The sequence below is a fragment of the Stegastes partitus genome, unplaced genomic scaffold, assembly GCF_000690725.1.
Source record: "Stegastes partitus isolate 25-593 unplaced genomic scaffold, Stegastes_partitus-1.0.2 Scaffold125, whole genome shotgun sequence".
Lineage (NCBI taxonomy): Eukaryota > Metazoa > Chordata > Actinopteri > Pomacentridae > Stegastes > Stegastes partitus.
The window spans coordinates 56,244-74,321 of record NW_007577856.1 but is presented as its reverse complement, the minus strand read 5'-3'; the positions used below and the strand labels follow the sequence as shown (position 1 = coordinate 74,321).

General features: G+C 42.2%; 1 protein-coding gene across 1 annotated transcript in view; it reads left to right on the top strand.

The window, feature by feature from the left end:
- Positions 1–18,078, top strand: part of sema5a (sema domain, seven thrombospondin repeats (type 1 and type 1-like), transmembrane domain (TM) and short cytoplasmic domain, (semaphorin) 5A) — a 131,660-nt gene that overhangs the window by 62,566 nt on the left and 51,016 nt on the right. The window contains exons 7-12 of the mRNA XM_008278500.1: positions 2,445–2,658; positions 3,959–4,244; positions 6,301–6,436; positions 11,071–11,275; positions 14,253–14,460; positions 16,298–16,415. Coding sequence (XP_008276722.1) covers positions 2,445–2,658; positions 3,959–4,244; positions 6,301–6,436; positions 11,071–11,275; positions 14,253–14,460; positions 16,298–16,415 — 1,167 coding nt within the window. The remainder of the gene's footprint in view (positions 1–2,444; positions 2,659–3,958; positions 4,245–6,300; positions 6,437–11,070; positions 11,276–14,252; positions 14,461–16,297; positions 16,416–18,078) is intronic.

The following is an 18,078-nucleotide window of genomic DNA, read 5'->3' as shown; positions in this document are numbered from 1 at the left end:
TGGCAACCACATTATACAGTCTCACTTGAAACTCCACCATCCTTCCATGGATTTCTATTTTTATATTTGTGCATCTATAAGTGCCTCTAGTTTCATTAGGGTACATTTATACATTCCTGTGTATTTGTGTGCACCCTGTCGGTATTGTAGCCCAGTGGTAGTCAAGTGTAATCTGATGATATTTATAATTTTGACCCCTAAAAGTGGTGTTTTGCAAAAGTAAGGATGTAGCCTATTTTCGCGTTTTTAGACGAGGTAGTTTTAATGTCCTACTTGTTCTCTTGTAATTGGTTAGTCCTCCACCTGTACTCAGTGTAAGTGTGTTTTGGAAGATTGACTTTCATTATATGCTTTCAAAATCTAGTTTTCTCCCTCTGGTTTCTACAATCCTGCACACTCTCTAGCTTTAATTCGCATTTTCTTGTAATAAAAAAACTGGCTGTCTATAAGAGTGCTTATAGCTGGCAAAGGTTATTCTCGAGAAAAGAAATTTTTACAACATAGCAGAGTATGCTCACTTACAGTATGCTCAGGATGAGAAGAAGCAGAGATGAGATAAACAAAAGTTGTACATGACATTCTGCTCAGATTTGCTCGACAGATAGCTACGAGGATGTGTCATTTGCCAGCCACCCACAGTAGAGAAACACTGGCAACCCTGTCTATTAAGACATCTAAGATCACCCAGGGCTTGTGGCTAGATTTCCTGTCGTACTGAGTAGTTAAAAATTCTCTCAATAGCCACAGTGGCATCTCAGTGGCACCATACATAGCACCCAACTGGCTCTCACAGCAGTCTCCTCGAAACTGTGAGCGGTCTTTTTTTTTTTTTTTAAAGTCTCTATCAGACTAATTCAAAGTCACTTCAGCGTCCAACTCGTGCAGCTGCTCGGCCCGCAATAGAGACGACTTTCTCTTCACTTCGTAAAAATGCAACGGATGCGCTGCAGTCTATCTATTTATCGCCCCTCCTCTTGTTTTTCTCAATGACCCAATTGACCCAAAAGCGACTGTTCCGGCCCGCAAAATGAGTCTCGTCAATACCAGGCTTTCATCTGAAGCCGGCGGAGCTCAGACAGAGCTGCTCTGTTTTGTTGTGGTTCGGGTGGAGCAGAGGTGGCAGGAGTTAACAGAACCCTTGATCCAGATCGACCGGCTCCAGGAAATTGGATGAAGAAGCCGCCTGGTTGCCCCAATGCACTGCCCTGAATGGAGTCTGGTTTTCTTCATGGAACAAGTGGAAGGAACCCACAGATTACTCGGTCAGAAAATGAGTGGAGAGAGAGGAACTGGCACTAGAGGTCCTCCAGCATGGCCTCAAAAATGTGGAACTCAACTGATTGATAGAAAAGTAATTGCGAATCAAATAATTTTAATTATCATTTGTGCATTTCTAAACCTGAGATTAGTGCAATCTTTTTGCGTCATGCGTCTGCCTTCAGAACTGAGATGAATTTGGATGGAAGCACAAACCATGAGCTAATCCTCGTATACTGTGTTTACTTTTGCACCATAAAATATAATTACATCTTGGATTTAAAAAATTGCATTGCTCCTTTTTTGGTATTCAAGGCTGAGTCACTGAGCTATGGCCTGTACTTTTTTTTTTTTTTTTATATATATAAGTAGGAACCAGTGCAGTGTGTCAGGGCTAAGCCAGGGTCATGCTGTAAAGTATTTTTAAAAAGCGGGGAGTTGGATTTGGCTTCATATTCAAAGGCAGCATGCGACAGAAGACTGCATCTCACATCAAGCCTCTTTTGAGCTCAGAACGGCTTCCCAAAGATGTGGTATAATAATGTTATAGCCAGACAAACAGCTGGCTGTCCTGTAGAGACATCAGGAATGAAACCAACTAAGCAGTGCAGTCAGGACTAACTTGATTTAAGAAGCCTGTTTAGGAATTTTATTGGTGTCTTAACAGGTGGTTTCTTAGCATTAGACTTGAAGCAGCTGCTGTGTTTGTGTGTTTTATGTTGTTAATGATTCCAAATGTGCTCTCTGATGATGTTTTTCCTGCTCAGGAAGGTTTTGCTCATATATATATATCTTTGTGTGTATTTCACAGTAGATGTAAACCAAACAAAACATAATGAGGTTAAGTATTTTTTTTTCCTTAGTCTGTACCATTTGCATATTGGCAGGAACAAACAAAACATTACCAGACTCATCTGGTTTGCATTTTAATGCTGCCCTTTGATACTCTGTCCTATATTTTTATGCAGGATTTCTACACTAATCTGTGATTTAGAAATAAGGAAATTCATCTTGTTTCTTCCTCATTCCATCTACTTTCTTATCTCCTGCCTTGTTACTAACAACAAAAAAATCCTCTTCTATTATCCAGGCGATGTCTGCTTCCGGTTAATCTCTATTTTCTCTTGTTCGATCAACCTTACTCTTCATTGTCTCTGCTTCCTCTTCTTGTTTCCCCCACGCTGCAGCTCACTAATCTGACAGAGATCCACGATCAGATTAGCGGAATGGCTCGGTGTCCCTACAACCCCCTCCACAACTCCACCGCCCTCATCACCTCCAGTGGGGAGCTTTACGCCGCCACTGCCATGGACTTCTCCGGGCGAGACCCCGCCATCTACCGCAGCCTGGGCGGCCTGCCACCCCTGCGCACTGCCCAGTACAACTCCAAGTGGCTCAACGGTGAGGAGCTGCCAAAGTTTGAATGAATGTTATAGTGTATGTAAATGCATGCAACAGTTGCTAAAAATTAAAATCTCCTTTTTAAACAGAGAAAAACACCACGGAGGGGGTTTTTCCTCTCTGTTTGTTTCTCCATTCGCAGCTATTGAACATTAGCTCTGCAGCTGGTGGGGATTCAACATTTTGCTCAAGGATGCTTAAACATGGCAGCTGCTTATCTAACATGGGAGCTGGAATCTGTTTCTCTTGAAGGATCGCATTCATCCTCAAATCACCACTGTGCTGCACAGCGTAGCGAACCCCGAAAAAGAAGATCCCCTCTCCGTAATTGTTCTGTTGCCTTTTTATCTGCAAAAACAATTATTTGGAAAGTTACTAAGCAGCTAGAAAATCTTTATATTTATCTCGGCCTTACTTTGAAGAGGGGCGTAAAATTGAGAATCCTTCAAAAATCAATGTCTCTTCCCCCCCCTCCGAAAGCTCAGACCCACTTCAAGCACAGACCTCCTCGGTGCAGATTGGAGGAACTTCAGACAGCTTAAGGTGTCCAGGCTACAGAGGAGCAGGTCAATCAGTATCTTGTCAGCAAGTGACTTTTATCTGATTCACATTTAAGCTAAATTGAAAAAATAAATTAAAAACTACCACATACATTACTTGGCAGCAACCTTCTGAGAGAAGGTTTAATAACTAATTTTATGGCGAATTGATTTTTTTTCCCCTCTGTCTCCCCCCCTCTTCCACTGCCGTCCAAAGGTGCAGAGGAGAAAAGGGTTGAAATGAGGAGGGGTGGCAATACTTTCATTTAAAGTCGAATTAAATCACTGTCAGCGAGAATAAAGCGTGCGGTTTAGATCCAATAATGTCATACATAAAGATGAACGTCTTACTCGTGACAGTGTCGCGGGGGTCGCGTGTTTCAGATAGGGTGAGAGCTATTACGCTACACCTGTTTTGGTCATTTCTCATCCTAACCTTTAGGTTTGGGGAGTGAAAAATGAGTTTTCTTATTACAACACAATGCCATTAATAACGTGGCCTGTAGTTATTAATCCTGATCACCTGCTGTTGTGTGGGCTGCACGCTTGCACACACTGTGAGTCAATCAGTCATAACACGCACCCATTCGCTCACCCACTCCCCCGTGCTCCTGCAACCTTAAATACTTTTCCTTCTGTATTTTTCTTCATCTTTCTGCACTTTATCTTTCTCTTGCTTGTCTTCATTGTTTTTCTTTCTGTGTCTTCTTTCTCTTTGTCACAATCTTTTTCCCAATTATTTCCCTCCTATCCTTCAACAGAACCGAATTTCGTCTCCTCCTACGATATCGGCAACTTCACCTACTTCTTCTTCCGGGAAAACGCAGTGGAGCACGACTGCGGCCGGACGGTGTTTTCCCGCGCCGGTCGCGTCTGTAAAAATGACATCGGAGGTCGATTCCTTCTGGAGGACACTTGGACCACGTTCATGAAGGCCAGGCTGAACTGCTCCAGACCTGGAGAAATCCCCTTCAACTACAACGAGCTGCAGGGCACCTTCTACCTGCCTGAGCTGGAGCTGCTTTATGGAATTTTTACCACCAACGTGTGAGTAACGTGAGGTTTTACAAGTTGTAAAATGTAGGACACTGTCCCATCAGAATCTACATTCATGGCTGATCGTTACAGTTACAGTTTGTACACCTCAAGCTTTCCATTCACTGATGGCACATGTGAAACTTCCAATAATCATTTTGATGAAGTTATTACTCATCATTCCTTCTTTTTTATTTTTGTACAAGACTGAACTTTAATAGGCACAGTACAACTTTAACAAATGACAGTAATAAAGACTTAAAACATATTTGGGTCATTAAAGTAAATAAACATACACATCAAATTAAAAAATGAAAAATTAAAATGAAATGCAAATTTAAAAAAAGAAAACTACCTCAGTAGAACCTGAACACTGGATATGTCTGACTGATAATAACTTTCCAAACATAAAGGAAATTCACAATAAAAAAAATGATGATGATGTGTTTCCAAAAGCTTGTTCTGCTACTTAAAATTCTTCGTGGTTTTTGCCTTCAGACAAAAGCAGAGAAAAGTAAGCTGCCAACTGGCAGCTGTTGAAATTACATCTGACAGATTTGATCAGCTTTATGTACCTGACCAATTCAGCAAATGTCAGCTCCAGGAGTCGCTTGAAAACATTGTCTCTCTGGTTAAATGTTCACTTACTTGTATCAGAATAGAAGCTGTCTTCAGTGTGCAAAAAAAAAAAGGTTGCATATGTTTTTTTTTACGCTAAAAGTCAGACCATGCCAGCATCCACACCTGCTGGTGATTCATGATGAGGGGAAAAAAAAAAGAAAATACAAAGAAAACAGAGACGGATTTGCTCAGCTTTCAGTTTTATTATTACATTAGATATTCAAGAAATGGATATTAGTGGAATCACTTAATTTCTTTGTTGATAAATTGCTTTTCTTTTCCACTGAGTGTTGTGTTCACAAAATGTTCTTTTACTTTAATTTTATTATTAATTTTGTATTTTCATTTGTGTACAACTTCTTTGAAAGAAGTTTTAAATTGTTTGAAAGTTTACAAGTTTTAAAGTATTTTTTTTTACATCATACCATTTCCACGGCACTATTTGATATGTGGCCCACCAAAACACCAGCAAATATCATCAAATGTCATCACTTATTCTCTGTTTATTGTGTAAACAAACACACCATAACAGCGTCTGCGTGAACATGACATGTGACCTCTTTGTCATATTTCATATAGTGAGCATATAAAATTGTATGATCATGTTATTTGCATGGGCAAGAAGAAACGCCAAAGCTTCTACAAACAGGGTTTATTATTCCAGCCGCTATCTCACATTTGAATCCTATGAAAGAAGCTTATCATCAGTCCCGACACTGTATCATGTGTACGAGGCGGAGTGTATAATGAAAACTATTATTTTCTGTTTTCCCAAACATCATAACTCTTTCCTCTTTTTGTCTCTCCATCTTTCTTTTTTTTTTGCGCACACACACACACACACACACACACACACACACACACGCACAGACCATTATTAAAAGCTGAGTAATCAATTCTTTATGGTCAATGCCTCCACATTGCTGAAAAAGAAGTCTTTTGAAGGGTATTGGAAACATTTCCCCCTGCAGGCACAGAGTTTAATGAACAGCTGCACCGGATTATAATTCACATCGCCCAAGTCTCACAGTTTGAGTTGAGAGCTAATACTCTCATTCTTTACTTTGTCTTCTGAGGGAGGAGACCGGTACTTGTTGAAACTGACAGCTTAAAAAGTCAAAGCTGTATTTCAGGCCGGAGATCTGTACAGTTAATCAGACAAGCCGAACAGCTTAATTGTGTCCTATTGCAGGATTTATAATCCAGTAATGACGATCACTTACCCCAGCATCTGCGTCTGTCTGTCCGGTGTTTGATTTGTGTTGTTGGTGGGCAGCAATACAAACACACAGAGGTCAGCTTTACAAATACCAACGTATTGTGAACAGTTTCCTGCTTGTACTATGGACTCCTTCTCTAAATTAGATTCTTCTAATGCTTATCTCCGTCTCTCCCTCTCTCATCCATCATCGTCCTGACGTCCTCCTGACAACTTCCTGACGTGCAGAAACAGCATTGCTGCATCTGCAGTGTGTGCCTTCAATCTCAGCGCCGTAGCACAGGTTTTCAACGGGCCCTTCAAGTACCAGGAGAACTCACGGTCGGCCTGGCTGCCCTACCCCAACCCCAACCCAGACTTTCAGGTAATGAAACTATTCTGAAGCCCCCCTTGCTCTGTTTGTTCTGCCAATTTGGACCACACTCATGCCATGCCAGCGGCTTTGTGAAACTGTGGAGCTGAAATGCTAATGTCAGACTGCTCACATGCTCAACCCAACAGCATGCCGATGCTAATCAGGTTCAATGTTCATGATCTTGGTTTTAGCATTTGCTAATCAGTGCAGAACCCAAAGTAGAGTGGAGGCTGATGGAAACGTCCAACCAAGCTGAAAGTTATTCCAATTCATCCTAAGGGGGGGGACCTGAATATCTATCCAATACTTGTCATGTCACATTTATGTTTCAGTAAAAAGAAGAGAGTCGAGCTCCTGTATGTGTTAGGGGGGCTGCAGTCAGTCAGATTCACCCTTTGGGGGTCATTAATATCTGAACAAACATTGGTAGCAGAATGTTTCAGCAGGGACAAAATTGTTGCACCAACAACACAACATTTTCATTCCTGGAGTCACGCTGCCAGCATGGATGAAATATGTTTAGTAGGTCTGTGCATGTAAGCTACAGTTCAGAGCTTCCCTTCAATGATCAAGAGTGGTCACTTTTTCATGCAAGAGGTCATTTTACATTCAACACACTGCCGAATCAGTCATACAATATGTACAGCGCTTGCACGCCCAAGGAAATTTATGCATGTAGTGGGTATACCGCGAGTGTATGCTGATAAATAAATGTGTGCCTGCCCTGAACAGCCTACCTCAGACTCCCAGGAAGCTCTTCACTCTTATTAATTTTCCCTCTCTTTCAATCACCCCTCTCGCTGCTCATGAACACGCACATTACGACCGCTCGTTATAAAATCCACTGATTTTTACAATGGCGCAATCATTCCTTGAAGATGTCTCATAGCCTCGTTCGGTGAACTGTAGTCCTTCCTAATAAACTGTCCTTGTTTTGCACAAGTGGCACTTTATGTTTATACTCCATCCTAAAACCCGCAGGGGCAAACCAAGCACCTTCTTCCTATTTTGAAGCGCCTCTCCTTTGCTGATGACGGAGAGGGAATGTTTTATTAGCTCAAGTTTTAGCAGACAGGCAGTGAGCTTATCCGCACCGCTCTTCGTGAGGGATTGAATTCCCTCCGAGGTCTGGTTAGCAATGGGCGACGCACACTTTCACACGTGTTTCGCATCACGGGACGCCGATCATGTTTCCATCAAGCCGGCAGACGCGTGAACATTCGTGATGCCTGCTATCAGGAACGTACACACACCCATTATCTATAATGACATGCAGAGAGAGAACGCATGCAGAAAAAGTGAATGACACGCTTCCAGAGAAAAAGTGCTAGGTGTGACAGTTTTCAAAAAAATTAAAAAATAAACGAAATGCACGTGTACACCTTTTCGCAACAGAGAATGCGTCTCACTGTCATCACACATTCACATATCTACATGTCAGCAGCTGGTTGATTGAAATTCTCTTAGCTTACCTCAAGAAAAACCTATTTTCCCTATCTGGTCAGTGCTGACCACAGATTTATCCTATTTTGCATACTGTATACACCACAGAGGGGTTTCTGTGTACCATAGACTTCTATACGTCTGCTCCTCAAACATAAAGCATAAACCAGGATCACTTCCCCTCTCCATCCCCATCTCTCCACTTAAGCTCGGCCACAATAGCTGCTCCTCACCGCTGGACCGATGCACACTTTATCTAGGTTTCAGTGACATCTTCATCAAGCATTTGTCAATGTTGGAGGATTAGATTTACGAGCGCAGGATTTATAGCCTGTCTTTTTTTTTTTTTTTCACAGGCTTTTCCGCACACACACACACCTACACACATGTACATGCACAAACAACACCTACAGGAAACCTGCAGTCATAAAAGCCACCGGGCCACGTACATATACACTATATACAAATACGCCCACCAAAATAAAGGGCTATAGATTGCTGCCAAATAGGGATAATTATGACTGTGAACTCATCGCTCAACACGCACACACTGGTCATTGATTGAGAGCTTAATTCCCTGTCTGTCTGCAGAGAAAATCCCCCCATTTATTTGAACCACACGGATTGATCCTGCTGGGTTTATTCAGGGTATGAGTCATGTTCGTTGTGCATTAGAAGCTAATACCCACTCTGTGTTGTATAGGTTTTCTGTCACTCTGTAATTACTTACTGTAAAAATGCATTCATTGTAAGGCTCCATATTCAGAACAAATAGTTAGACTCTGAAATGCTGCTAGAAAGTTTGTGTTACCTGAAATATTTAGAATGCAGCACAATAGAAGCGTGAGTTTTTTCTGTCAGAAAACTGACAAAATATTATTATCAGACATTACCAACATTTTTTATGCTTTTAAATTTTTAAATAACCTGCAAGGCCAGGAGAAAGCAGAGAGAGGAATAAGATCTGCTAGGACGCCCCACCTGAAGGGCATTTTAAACAGGAGTCCATTTTGCAAAAACATGCTGTAAAACAACCTTATTTCCGAGTGTCACTTATCACTCTGGCACCGGTGCACCGGTGATGAGCGGGACACCTGAGTGTTGGATGGGCCCTCAGCCAAATGATGGTTGTGTCCCTCACCTTGACTGTACTGGGAAAATCACGACATCCATCTCACGGCGCATTCACAGATGTCTTGGACCCTCAACGGCCAGCGCCTGACTTTGTCTCACTGTGGCAGAAATATAGTCATACAGGCACTTTGGGATTCACACACATGCACGCAATGCAAGGACAAACCACAAAAGGAAACCTTAGACATGTGGTACTGCATAGCCCGCACCACACACACACACACACACACACACACATGCAACACATTTTTGCCATGAGCACGAGGCTCATTTGAGTCACACAGCTACATATACACACAGTGTTGCATTTCCCTGTCCTTCAGGGCTTTAATTTCCCATCTCCTGATGTGGCGGGGGCACTGATCCATTCTCCATCCTGGGGAAGCCCTCCATGATTCTCATCTGTCAGCCCAAGGAAGGCCGGGGATTGATCTGTACAAAGCGTCCATGCTGTTACTACTGTAGCTAGTCAGCAGGAACTAATCGCCACCCAAGGTCCAGTCTCGGCTAAGTACGGAGAGGCTGTGCATGGTTAGCCTGGAGCAAATACGATACTGTGCACGAACCTAAAACAGTACCCGTCATTTGGGTGGGTGTAATTGCCGAGTATGGCTTATTTTTGTTTTCTCGTCGCTGTGCCTCAGCGTAGACCTATTCTTTGTGGATGGGGCCCTCAATCCACAATCCTGACCCCGGCTTGGAACCTCTTTTACTGAAAAGGACACGCATGGTTAGTTTTACTCATCCAGCTGTCCCTCAGCTGGACTGGCTTTGTGCCTCTCCTTGTCCCATTCAGCTTAGAGGAGAAAAGTGTCTACGTTTTACTTAAAAAAAAGCAAAAATAGCGTCTTATGCTGTGAATACCAAGTGTCTCTGTTTGTCAAGTTTTCATGAGCGTAGAATGACAGTTTTTAGTTTTGACAGCACACATTTTAGGTAATCAAATGAAATATTCAAGAGTTTTTAGCTTCACAACAATAATATGTGTTGCACATACTACATAAGGATTCACTATTTGTTCCTCGCTGCTCGTTTTTAGTATGCTATTAGTGCTACAGTTTCATATTTAATGCTGTTGGAATCTTTCTCAACCTTGTAGAAAATAGAATATAAAATATACACGAAAATATTTCAGAATGTCAAAGATCATTTGTTATTTTCCAAGAAAAAGATACGTTACAGGAATGTCGGGGAAATTCACACATTTTATTATCAGCATATACAAACATTTACAATATAAAGCAGCACTATAATAAAAAAACAAAAACATCCTTTGTCTGCTTAATATTCTTTTAAACTCTCATCTGGAGAGAGTTCACTTTATTGAACTCTCTTTAAAAAAATGAACTCTGGGAAATATCAGACATTTTATATTATAATCCAGCACCATGGCACTGACACTTTAGCTGCAAAAGTCTCCAGGGACTTAGAACGCAAACTCAGTCAACAATGCCAGATGAAACCAAATTAATCTGTTACAATGAAATCCACCTATTTATGTGAGATACTTCTGTTATTGTGAGTGCAGCCCAAAAACCTTGGCTGCAGGTAATTTAGATCCGTTATTTTTCGGGGAGCTCTTAGTTTGAACTATTTTGCTGCATTTAGAGCGAGCATTGTATTCAGAAATATTATGAACAGCAATAATGAAGCCCTGAAAGCCTTTTTACAATATTATTTTTGAGGTAAAGAATGACACAATCAAGACACAGTATTATTGGGGTTCCAATAAAATTCACCAGCAATATAAATGCATATGAGGAAAAAAAAATCTAATAAAAGAGATAACTACTTGCTCAGTCAAACATTCATTCAGTCTCCTTCCATCAGCCTCGGCGTATTGACTACAAAGCCTTGAGGTTGTGAGGATAGCAAACCGTCGCTACAAGGCAGCAATTGACTTTAAAGTCTTGTTCATTTAATCATTCTATCCCTCTCTCTTCCAACTCTGGTGGCACTTCTGGGCAAAAAAATCTAAGGCTTATTAACTCACCTTCGCAAAGAGCTTGGCTTTTATTAACGTAGTCAGTCAAACCTCTCTCTTTCCGACTTCTCCGCCCTCACAGTGCGGCACCATCGACTCCGGATCCTACGTCAACCTGACTCAGAGAAACCTGCAGGACGCTCAGAAGTTTTTGCTGATGCACGAGGTGGTCCAGCCCGTTGTACCGGTGCCCTACTTCATGGAGGACAACGTTCGCTTCACCCATGTGGCGGTGGACGTGGTGCAAGGGAAAGACATGCTGTTCCACATCATTTATCTGGCCACCGGTAGGTTCCTTATGACGCTTTTTCTCTACGAGACAGACAATGTTTTTTGAAAAATCTGCATTTTCACATGCTTTGTCTTGTTTTTCATCATTTGCATATTGTTTAGATGGTCTGATATCATTTTGTGACAACTTAAAGGTCCTGGAAACATATTTTCCTCCATGTTCTTAATATGGTTAACAAGATCCTACATAAGCCCACAATGTCTGTCAATCAGTCTTTTCACATTAAATGTTTATCCATTTTGCCTTTCATTTATTTCTCTCTCATCGGGCTGAAATGGGCAGAATTTAGTTGGAAAAAATCTAATACTCCATGCACCAATTAGGATCAGATAAAACACACCTGCACAGCCCTGCACAGCAAAATAGCTAAGGTTTGAGTGTTTAATTTTTTAATGGATTATACCCAAGGATGTTTTTTCTTTTTTTTTTCAAATGTAAGCGTTGATTATTACTCATACAGCCATGAATATTGATTGTAACAGAAAAACACTTCAAGGGCGTCTAGTATTTCTCTGCAGGCCTTCTGTTTTCTCTGCGAGAAATTAAAAAGGCATGCAAGAGGAATGAGAAAACCGATCGATCTGTATCATCGTCATGTAGACATCAAAGCTTTGACTTTGACATGAGTTGGAGCGCTCTTTACCTCCATATGTTCTCCATATGCACTGACCGAGCTCGCACGCACACACACACACAAACAGCGCACCACATGCCACTCCAATGCCGTCCCTCACAAAGACATCATAAACACAGAGAAACAGCCAACAGTCATGTGTCAGAGAAGACAGACGGGTAATTGGTAACACACACATATATACCGCCTTTACACGTTTCCTCTGTGTGACGTTTGTGGCACCAGTCTGCTTATCGGTACACTGTTTGATCATCCTGCTGTGACAATATGTGATGTTAGACTTGCCAAGGTGTGGAAAACAGTATCAGCAAGACAACAGATAGACACCGGTTTGTTTGAGTGACTGTATTATGATATAACACGCGCACACGTGGATTACGAGCAGGTGTACCGAACAGAATTTGAACGTAGTGACCCACTTCACAGTGCTAATGTACCATAAGCCCACTGGGAAATGTCAACATGATCTTCCTGTTGTAGCGTCAGTGTTATTTTAGGATCTCGCATACAAGCTTCCACCCTCTGTCTCTCTCTCTCTCTGTCTCACACACACACACACACACTCTCACATGTTCCAGTTCACTGCCTCTGTGCTTGGCATCTCCCTCAAAAAACTCCCCTCTCATTGTTTGCGTGGTGCTGTGATCAATGTAGCAGTGGACCAGAGCTGCCCACATTGCAAGTTCCCCAGACACTCACCACACGCTAATGAAAACATCTGAAACACTGCCAAGGCCATTGGCTAGCGCACATACTGTATCTAATCACATGCTATTATTAACGCTTAAACACACCCTGCTGATTGGGGCCATCGTGGGAAACCTGATAGCTCCAACTGGGGGTCCAAAGATGTCAAGGTGTGGAGTTCTATTATTCGAACATGTGGCTTGCAGTGGATTTCGCCTAATTTGCTATTCGGCCCTCGTTTGTAATTTCTGCCCTGCAGCAGTAGCTTTTTTTCCCCACACAGTTAATGTGAACATAATTCAGTTAAATGCAAAAAGAAATTTTGAAATTCCTGCTTCACCAAAGTACATAACTTATAACCAGGTGCATGCCTTGAGAAAAAAAACATCACTGATCTGAATAGTAGTTTACTAATTACTCAACGGCAAAAGTAATTAGATGCAGTAAAAATAAATAAATAAATAAATGGTACCACATATATACATTTGTCACATCTTTAGTATTTTAGTATATGTAGTATTAGAAAAGGAGACATTATAGGATAAGATGAGATTTTATTGATCCCAAGGAGGAAATAGTTGCAGCAGCATAAAGACAGAGGTGCATAATTGAATCTATCAATAATTAAATAGGAAGTACAATAAAATAATAATGATTTTTTTTAAACATACATAAAAATCAAGACAGTTCAAAATTACAATGCAAGTAACATACATACAGCAACCAGTGCTGAAAGAAAACAAATGCACCACCACCACCACCTTTGTTTATCATACTCTATATACTGTATAATGTCATCTATGTAAAGAAAAAGAAAAACAAAAAAGAATAATTGAATACAATACACTACAATGTGGAAAAATGTTGCTTACGTCAGCTTAATGTTGGTCAAGGTTAGCGCACACCTTCCACAAGACTAATTGTCACAATGGAGCTTCAGCTGACTTACGAATTGTGTTTCTTCATACGTGTTACTTGAAATAGTAATCACATTGTTCCCTTGGGGCGAAAACTTAAATTTTACATCTATTAGCATTTCACCTTTCTTCCCGTGGCATCACTGTGCACCTAATTACTTCTTCCTCACCCAGGGGATTGCATGTATAATAGATGACGTTTGTTTCAGCTCTCCCTCAAGGAAATTTGCCCTTAACGTGTTCGCGCAGGGCCCACCTTACACAAAATAAAGGTCAGGACATACTCGCACTGACACGGATTTCCACATTCGTCTCTCTCTCAGAGAACTACAAAGAAAGGTCTCATCCGCTGGAATATCCCCTTAAAAGAAAAGTAGGCCAGAAATCATGCATTCAGGCGCCATATCGATTCCCTGGTTGCATTTACAGCACTGCATGTTGATGGCATAACCAAGCCTGGCACACCTGCCACCACCACTCTTTTTGACAGTCTTATTTCAGAGCCTCTCTGTTATGAAGTGATTGTTATGTGGTTCACACTGAGTTCACATTGGCTTCTGCGCAGTTTTGCTCATCCAGCATATATTTTTTGTTGTTTTTTTCCCCCCCTTTTCAGAATCTCTACTATGTCTCATCTTTGCTCTCTCCACCAGGAATTTACCTTCTCTCGTGCAGATAATCACCTTTCTTCCTCTGTGTGGCCAAATCCTCTCTTCCCCCCCTTTCTCTTCCAGATTACGGCACTATCAGGAAAGTGCTTTCCCCTCTCAACCAGTCCACAGGGAGCTGCCTATTGGAGGAGATCGAGCTGTTCCCGCCCAGGAAGAGACAGCCGATCCGAAGCCTGCTGATCCTGCACAGCCGCAGCGAGCTTTATGTGGGCGTTAGAGACCAGGTCATCAAGATCCCGCTCAAGAGATGCAGCTACCACAAGAGCAGAGAGTGAGTGCATGCACAAACAAACAAACGCCATTAATCTCAATGGAAACTGTCAAAAGCAAATGAGCTCGCAACAAAGTTTTGAAAGCCCCCTCGTTCATAAGATGCTCTTTATCGGAGAGGGCCAGGCCTTTGTGTTGGTCAGGGGCCTTTGCTGAGATTTAAAACCCTCTAAATCAGCTTTGTCTGAGCCACTGGAGGTGCCCGTGGCTGCCCTCTGCCTGTCTCGCTGTCTTCCTGTCTGTCGTTGTCATTGACCCGCGCTCAGAAACCGTGTGCTTTCTGTCTCGTGCACAGTCCTGTGGCGACTGTGTGTGTGTTTATCAGATATATTGAGTTTCTGTCTGTCTGGAAGACGCTCCGTCAAGGCATAAATATTGGCAAAGAAAACCTGAGACAGAGGCCGGGGTGTGAAGACTCACCACAAGATTGGGATCCCATCCATCATCGCACGCAGCAAAGGAATCACACCTGCATTCCTTATCTCTCCCACAATGAGCTGTTATTGGAATGCACAAAAGAGTTAAGGCTTCATATTACAGCTGTGGCTGTGTGATATATTCCGCAGCCATTATGGCACTTCATCACATCGTTCTTGCTCTTTTTTTGTTTTTTAAAGAGTCTGCAAGGGTAGTGAGAAAACGCAAACAGATTAAAGACACAAACCCATGGACAGGACAGGCAGCTACAGCGAGAGTTACTGGGTTCATCACTGACATTTCTTTGAGCTTTACCTGTTTGATATATTAGAAGGCTGTCTCTGTCTTCGGCTGTGTGCCTCACTGATTGGTGCTGTGCAATATGTAAGGCCCTTAAGGCCCCCTTAAAGACGGGTGCTGGCATGTACCTTCTCCCTTTCATTTTGCACTGCTGTCGTCACCCCTCGTATCTTTGTCCGAACAGACATCAGCTTTCTGCTTTTTGTTTGTTACCCAGACGCGATGTCAGCCGCCTCGTGCGTGCAGGCAAGCGCAAGTCTTGCCTTTCTGCAATTTCACATGTATACGCTGCATACGATCATGTTTTCCTTGCATAAGTGTACTTGTTTGTGCCTACGTGAGTTCATTGTTATGAAACCCACGGACAACTTTGTTACATTTCACTAGGGGCATGTCAGGCAGCGTTGACGCCTGCAGCTCAGAGATATGTCATTGTGCTGTCACCGCAGACTTGTATTTATACGAAAAGAGTATCATCAAGCTTTTTATTGCACTCAATAAACCATCTGAGGCAGATACGGCAAAGACAGATCCCGCTATCTTTACCACGGTGTCCTCGCAGTGAATATTTGCTGGGCTGATAAGCTATTTGTGTCAGAAATGTGTGTGTGCATATGCAAAGGTAAAAACTATAATCCTGGTTTTGAGCTTTAAGATTACCTGAAAAATCAGTCAGCAAATTGTGTTAAGGCATAATTTTGTGATGCAGATGCAATCTAATGCATGTCAGGGTTGCATAAACAAAATTAACATTTTTCTCCTGCTTTCTTATCTGTCTCGTCTTCTCTGTCACTTAAGTAGCTTCTCTCCTCCCTGTCATCTCTGTTAATTTTCTCACCTCTTTGTCCTCTCTTGCTTTTTCCCCACTCTTTTTTTCCACCTCATTCCCTCTGCCTTCTCCTTTCTGACACTTTCCTCCATACCTTCCTCTGCATCTTATCTCTCCCCAGCTCCTATATTTCCCATCCATCAATTCTCCCGCCACCTTATCTTTTGCTTTTCTCCGTTATCTCCATCCTGATGTTTGATATCATGTTGTCTCGCAATGCGCGGCCGTCTGTATGCATACATGACAGGTTAATAAAAGCCCATTAAAAGTGGACTTCATTCTCTCCTTGCAGGGCCTGTGTGGGAGCCAGGGACCCGTACTGTGGTTGGGATCTGCTGCTGAAAAAATGCACCACCCTGGAGGAAAGTGTCAGAATGAGCCAGTGGGAGCAGAGCATTACAAAATGCCCCGTGAGTATTATGGAGCTGCCGTCGGATACTTGCTTCGTTGTCGCTCTCTTCCTTGTTACTTCATATTCATTTTCTGTCTCTTCTTTGAAACTTTAAAGTTGTTAAAAAACACAATTATCCTTACTTGGCCTCCAAGTTCACTCTCCTCGCCACATGAATTTAATACTCGCATTCATCTCCGCTCGTCTCCTTCTGAAAGCTACACCCTGCTCTCCAGATAGTCACAACTCACAAGCAACGGCCCTGAGAAACATATCCTTGCAGACAAAAGGGACTGAACAACTTGACTTTAAGGGAGCAGCGTGTACCCCCGGAATGATCAAGAATGCTGCCTCAATCGCTCACCTCTGACTGCTGGTTCATTAGCGAAACAGCTCTTCCATTTATTTTAACGTGCACCGAAATTGGAGCGGTATTAGGGGGCGTCCACCCTATCAATTTCAACATGCCTCGGCTTTTTCAGAGTTTCGTAGACATCATTTTCAAGCCAGTCACAGGATGAGAGTGCCGTGTGCCTTTGTACTCCTTTATGTGGCTTCATGTTCAGAGGAATATTTGGCATTCAAGCCGCTGAGCACCCCGTGACATCTGTCTGCAGAGCTCTGGCAGAAAGTTGGCAAGCGCTGCATCCATCTATGCATTCAGACAAATGCATGGGCACAAGCAATCACACGTCCACATATGTGCATAGATAGTTGCTATTGGCTGCAACTGGGGCAGCACTGTAGTTCTGAATTCCCTGCTAGTTGGCCTGTGTGAAGTTTTAAAGCTCTGCAGGCGTCCCTTTTGACTCCCACAGTCCAAAGACATTAGTGGTGGGTTAATCGGCCTTCGGTGTTAAAGCGAGTGTGTATGGTTGTCTGTTGTTGGGCTGGCGACCTGTCCAGGGTGTACTCTGCCTTTTGACAATGAGGATTGATACACGGATTGATGTAGGGTGGATGGTAGCAACCCAAAGGCAAAAGCTTCCTTATGTCTTGTGTCTTTTCCGAAATGTTATCTGCTTTACCTCGATGGGAAATCTCATGAGGTCGAGGAAAGATGTGAAGAATGTAGAAAAAGAACAAAATCACATGGATGTTGATGACGTGGGTCTGCTGTGGATGTTGCATTGTTTTTAATGTTGCTGCAACATGAATGGCGTTATCTGGGTTACGTTTGTAAAGGATGGATCAGTGTGTCCTGTGCTGAGGGAGATAAGAAAGAAGCACTGTAGCACCATCTTAGCATTTAGAGTATTCCACCAGCTCTTATCATGGCTGCCACTTAGATACTTTTGCATCATTTGACTCTGTTTAGAAGCTTACTAAGCAAAATAACACTGTTGGACTGCAGCTGTGCATTCAGCAGTATTAGCCTGGAAACAGTTAGCTTAGCCATGTTGCTTCTAGAGCGCAATTCATAAACGCATAACTCATTTTTTAAAAAATATATTTATTTAGTCACTGAAAGAAAGATTAGATAAGAGGTTTTATACCTTTGTCGTGTTTGTCTAGTAAATGTAAAACTGGGTATAATTAGCAAAGAATAGCACAAAAACTGAAACCAGCTAGCTTGGCTCTGTCCTACCCTGCGTGTTTAGTGTAAGGTTTTCTGTTGTTCATACCAAAAACACACTTTTCAAATGACAAGTTATGCCTTTTCATAAAACCACCACTTTTTT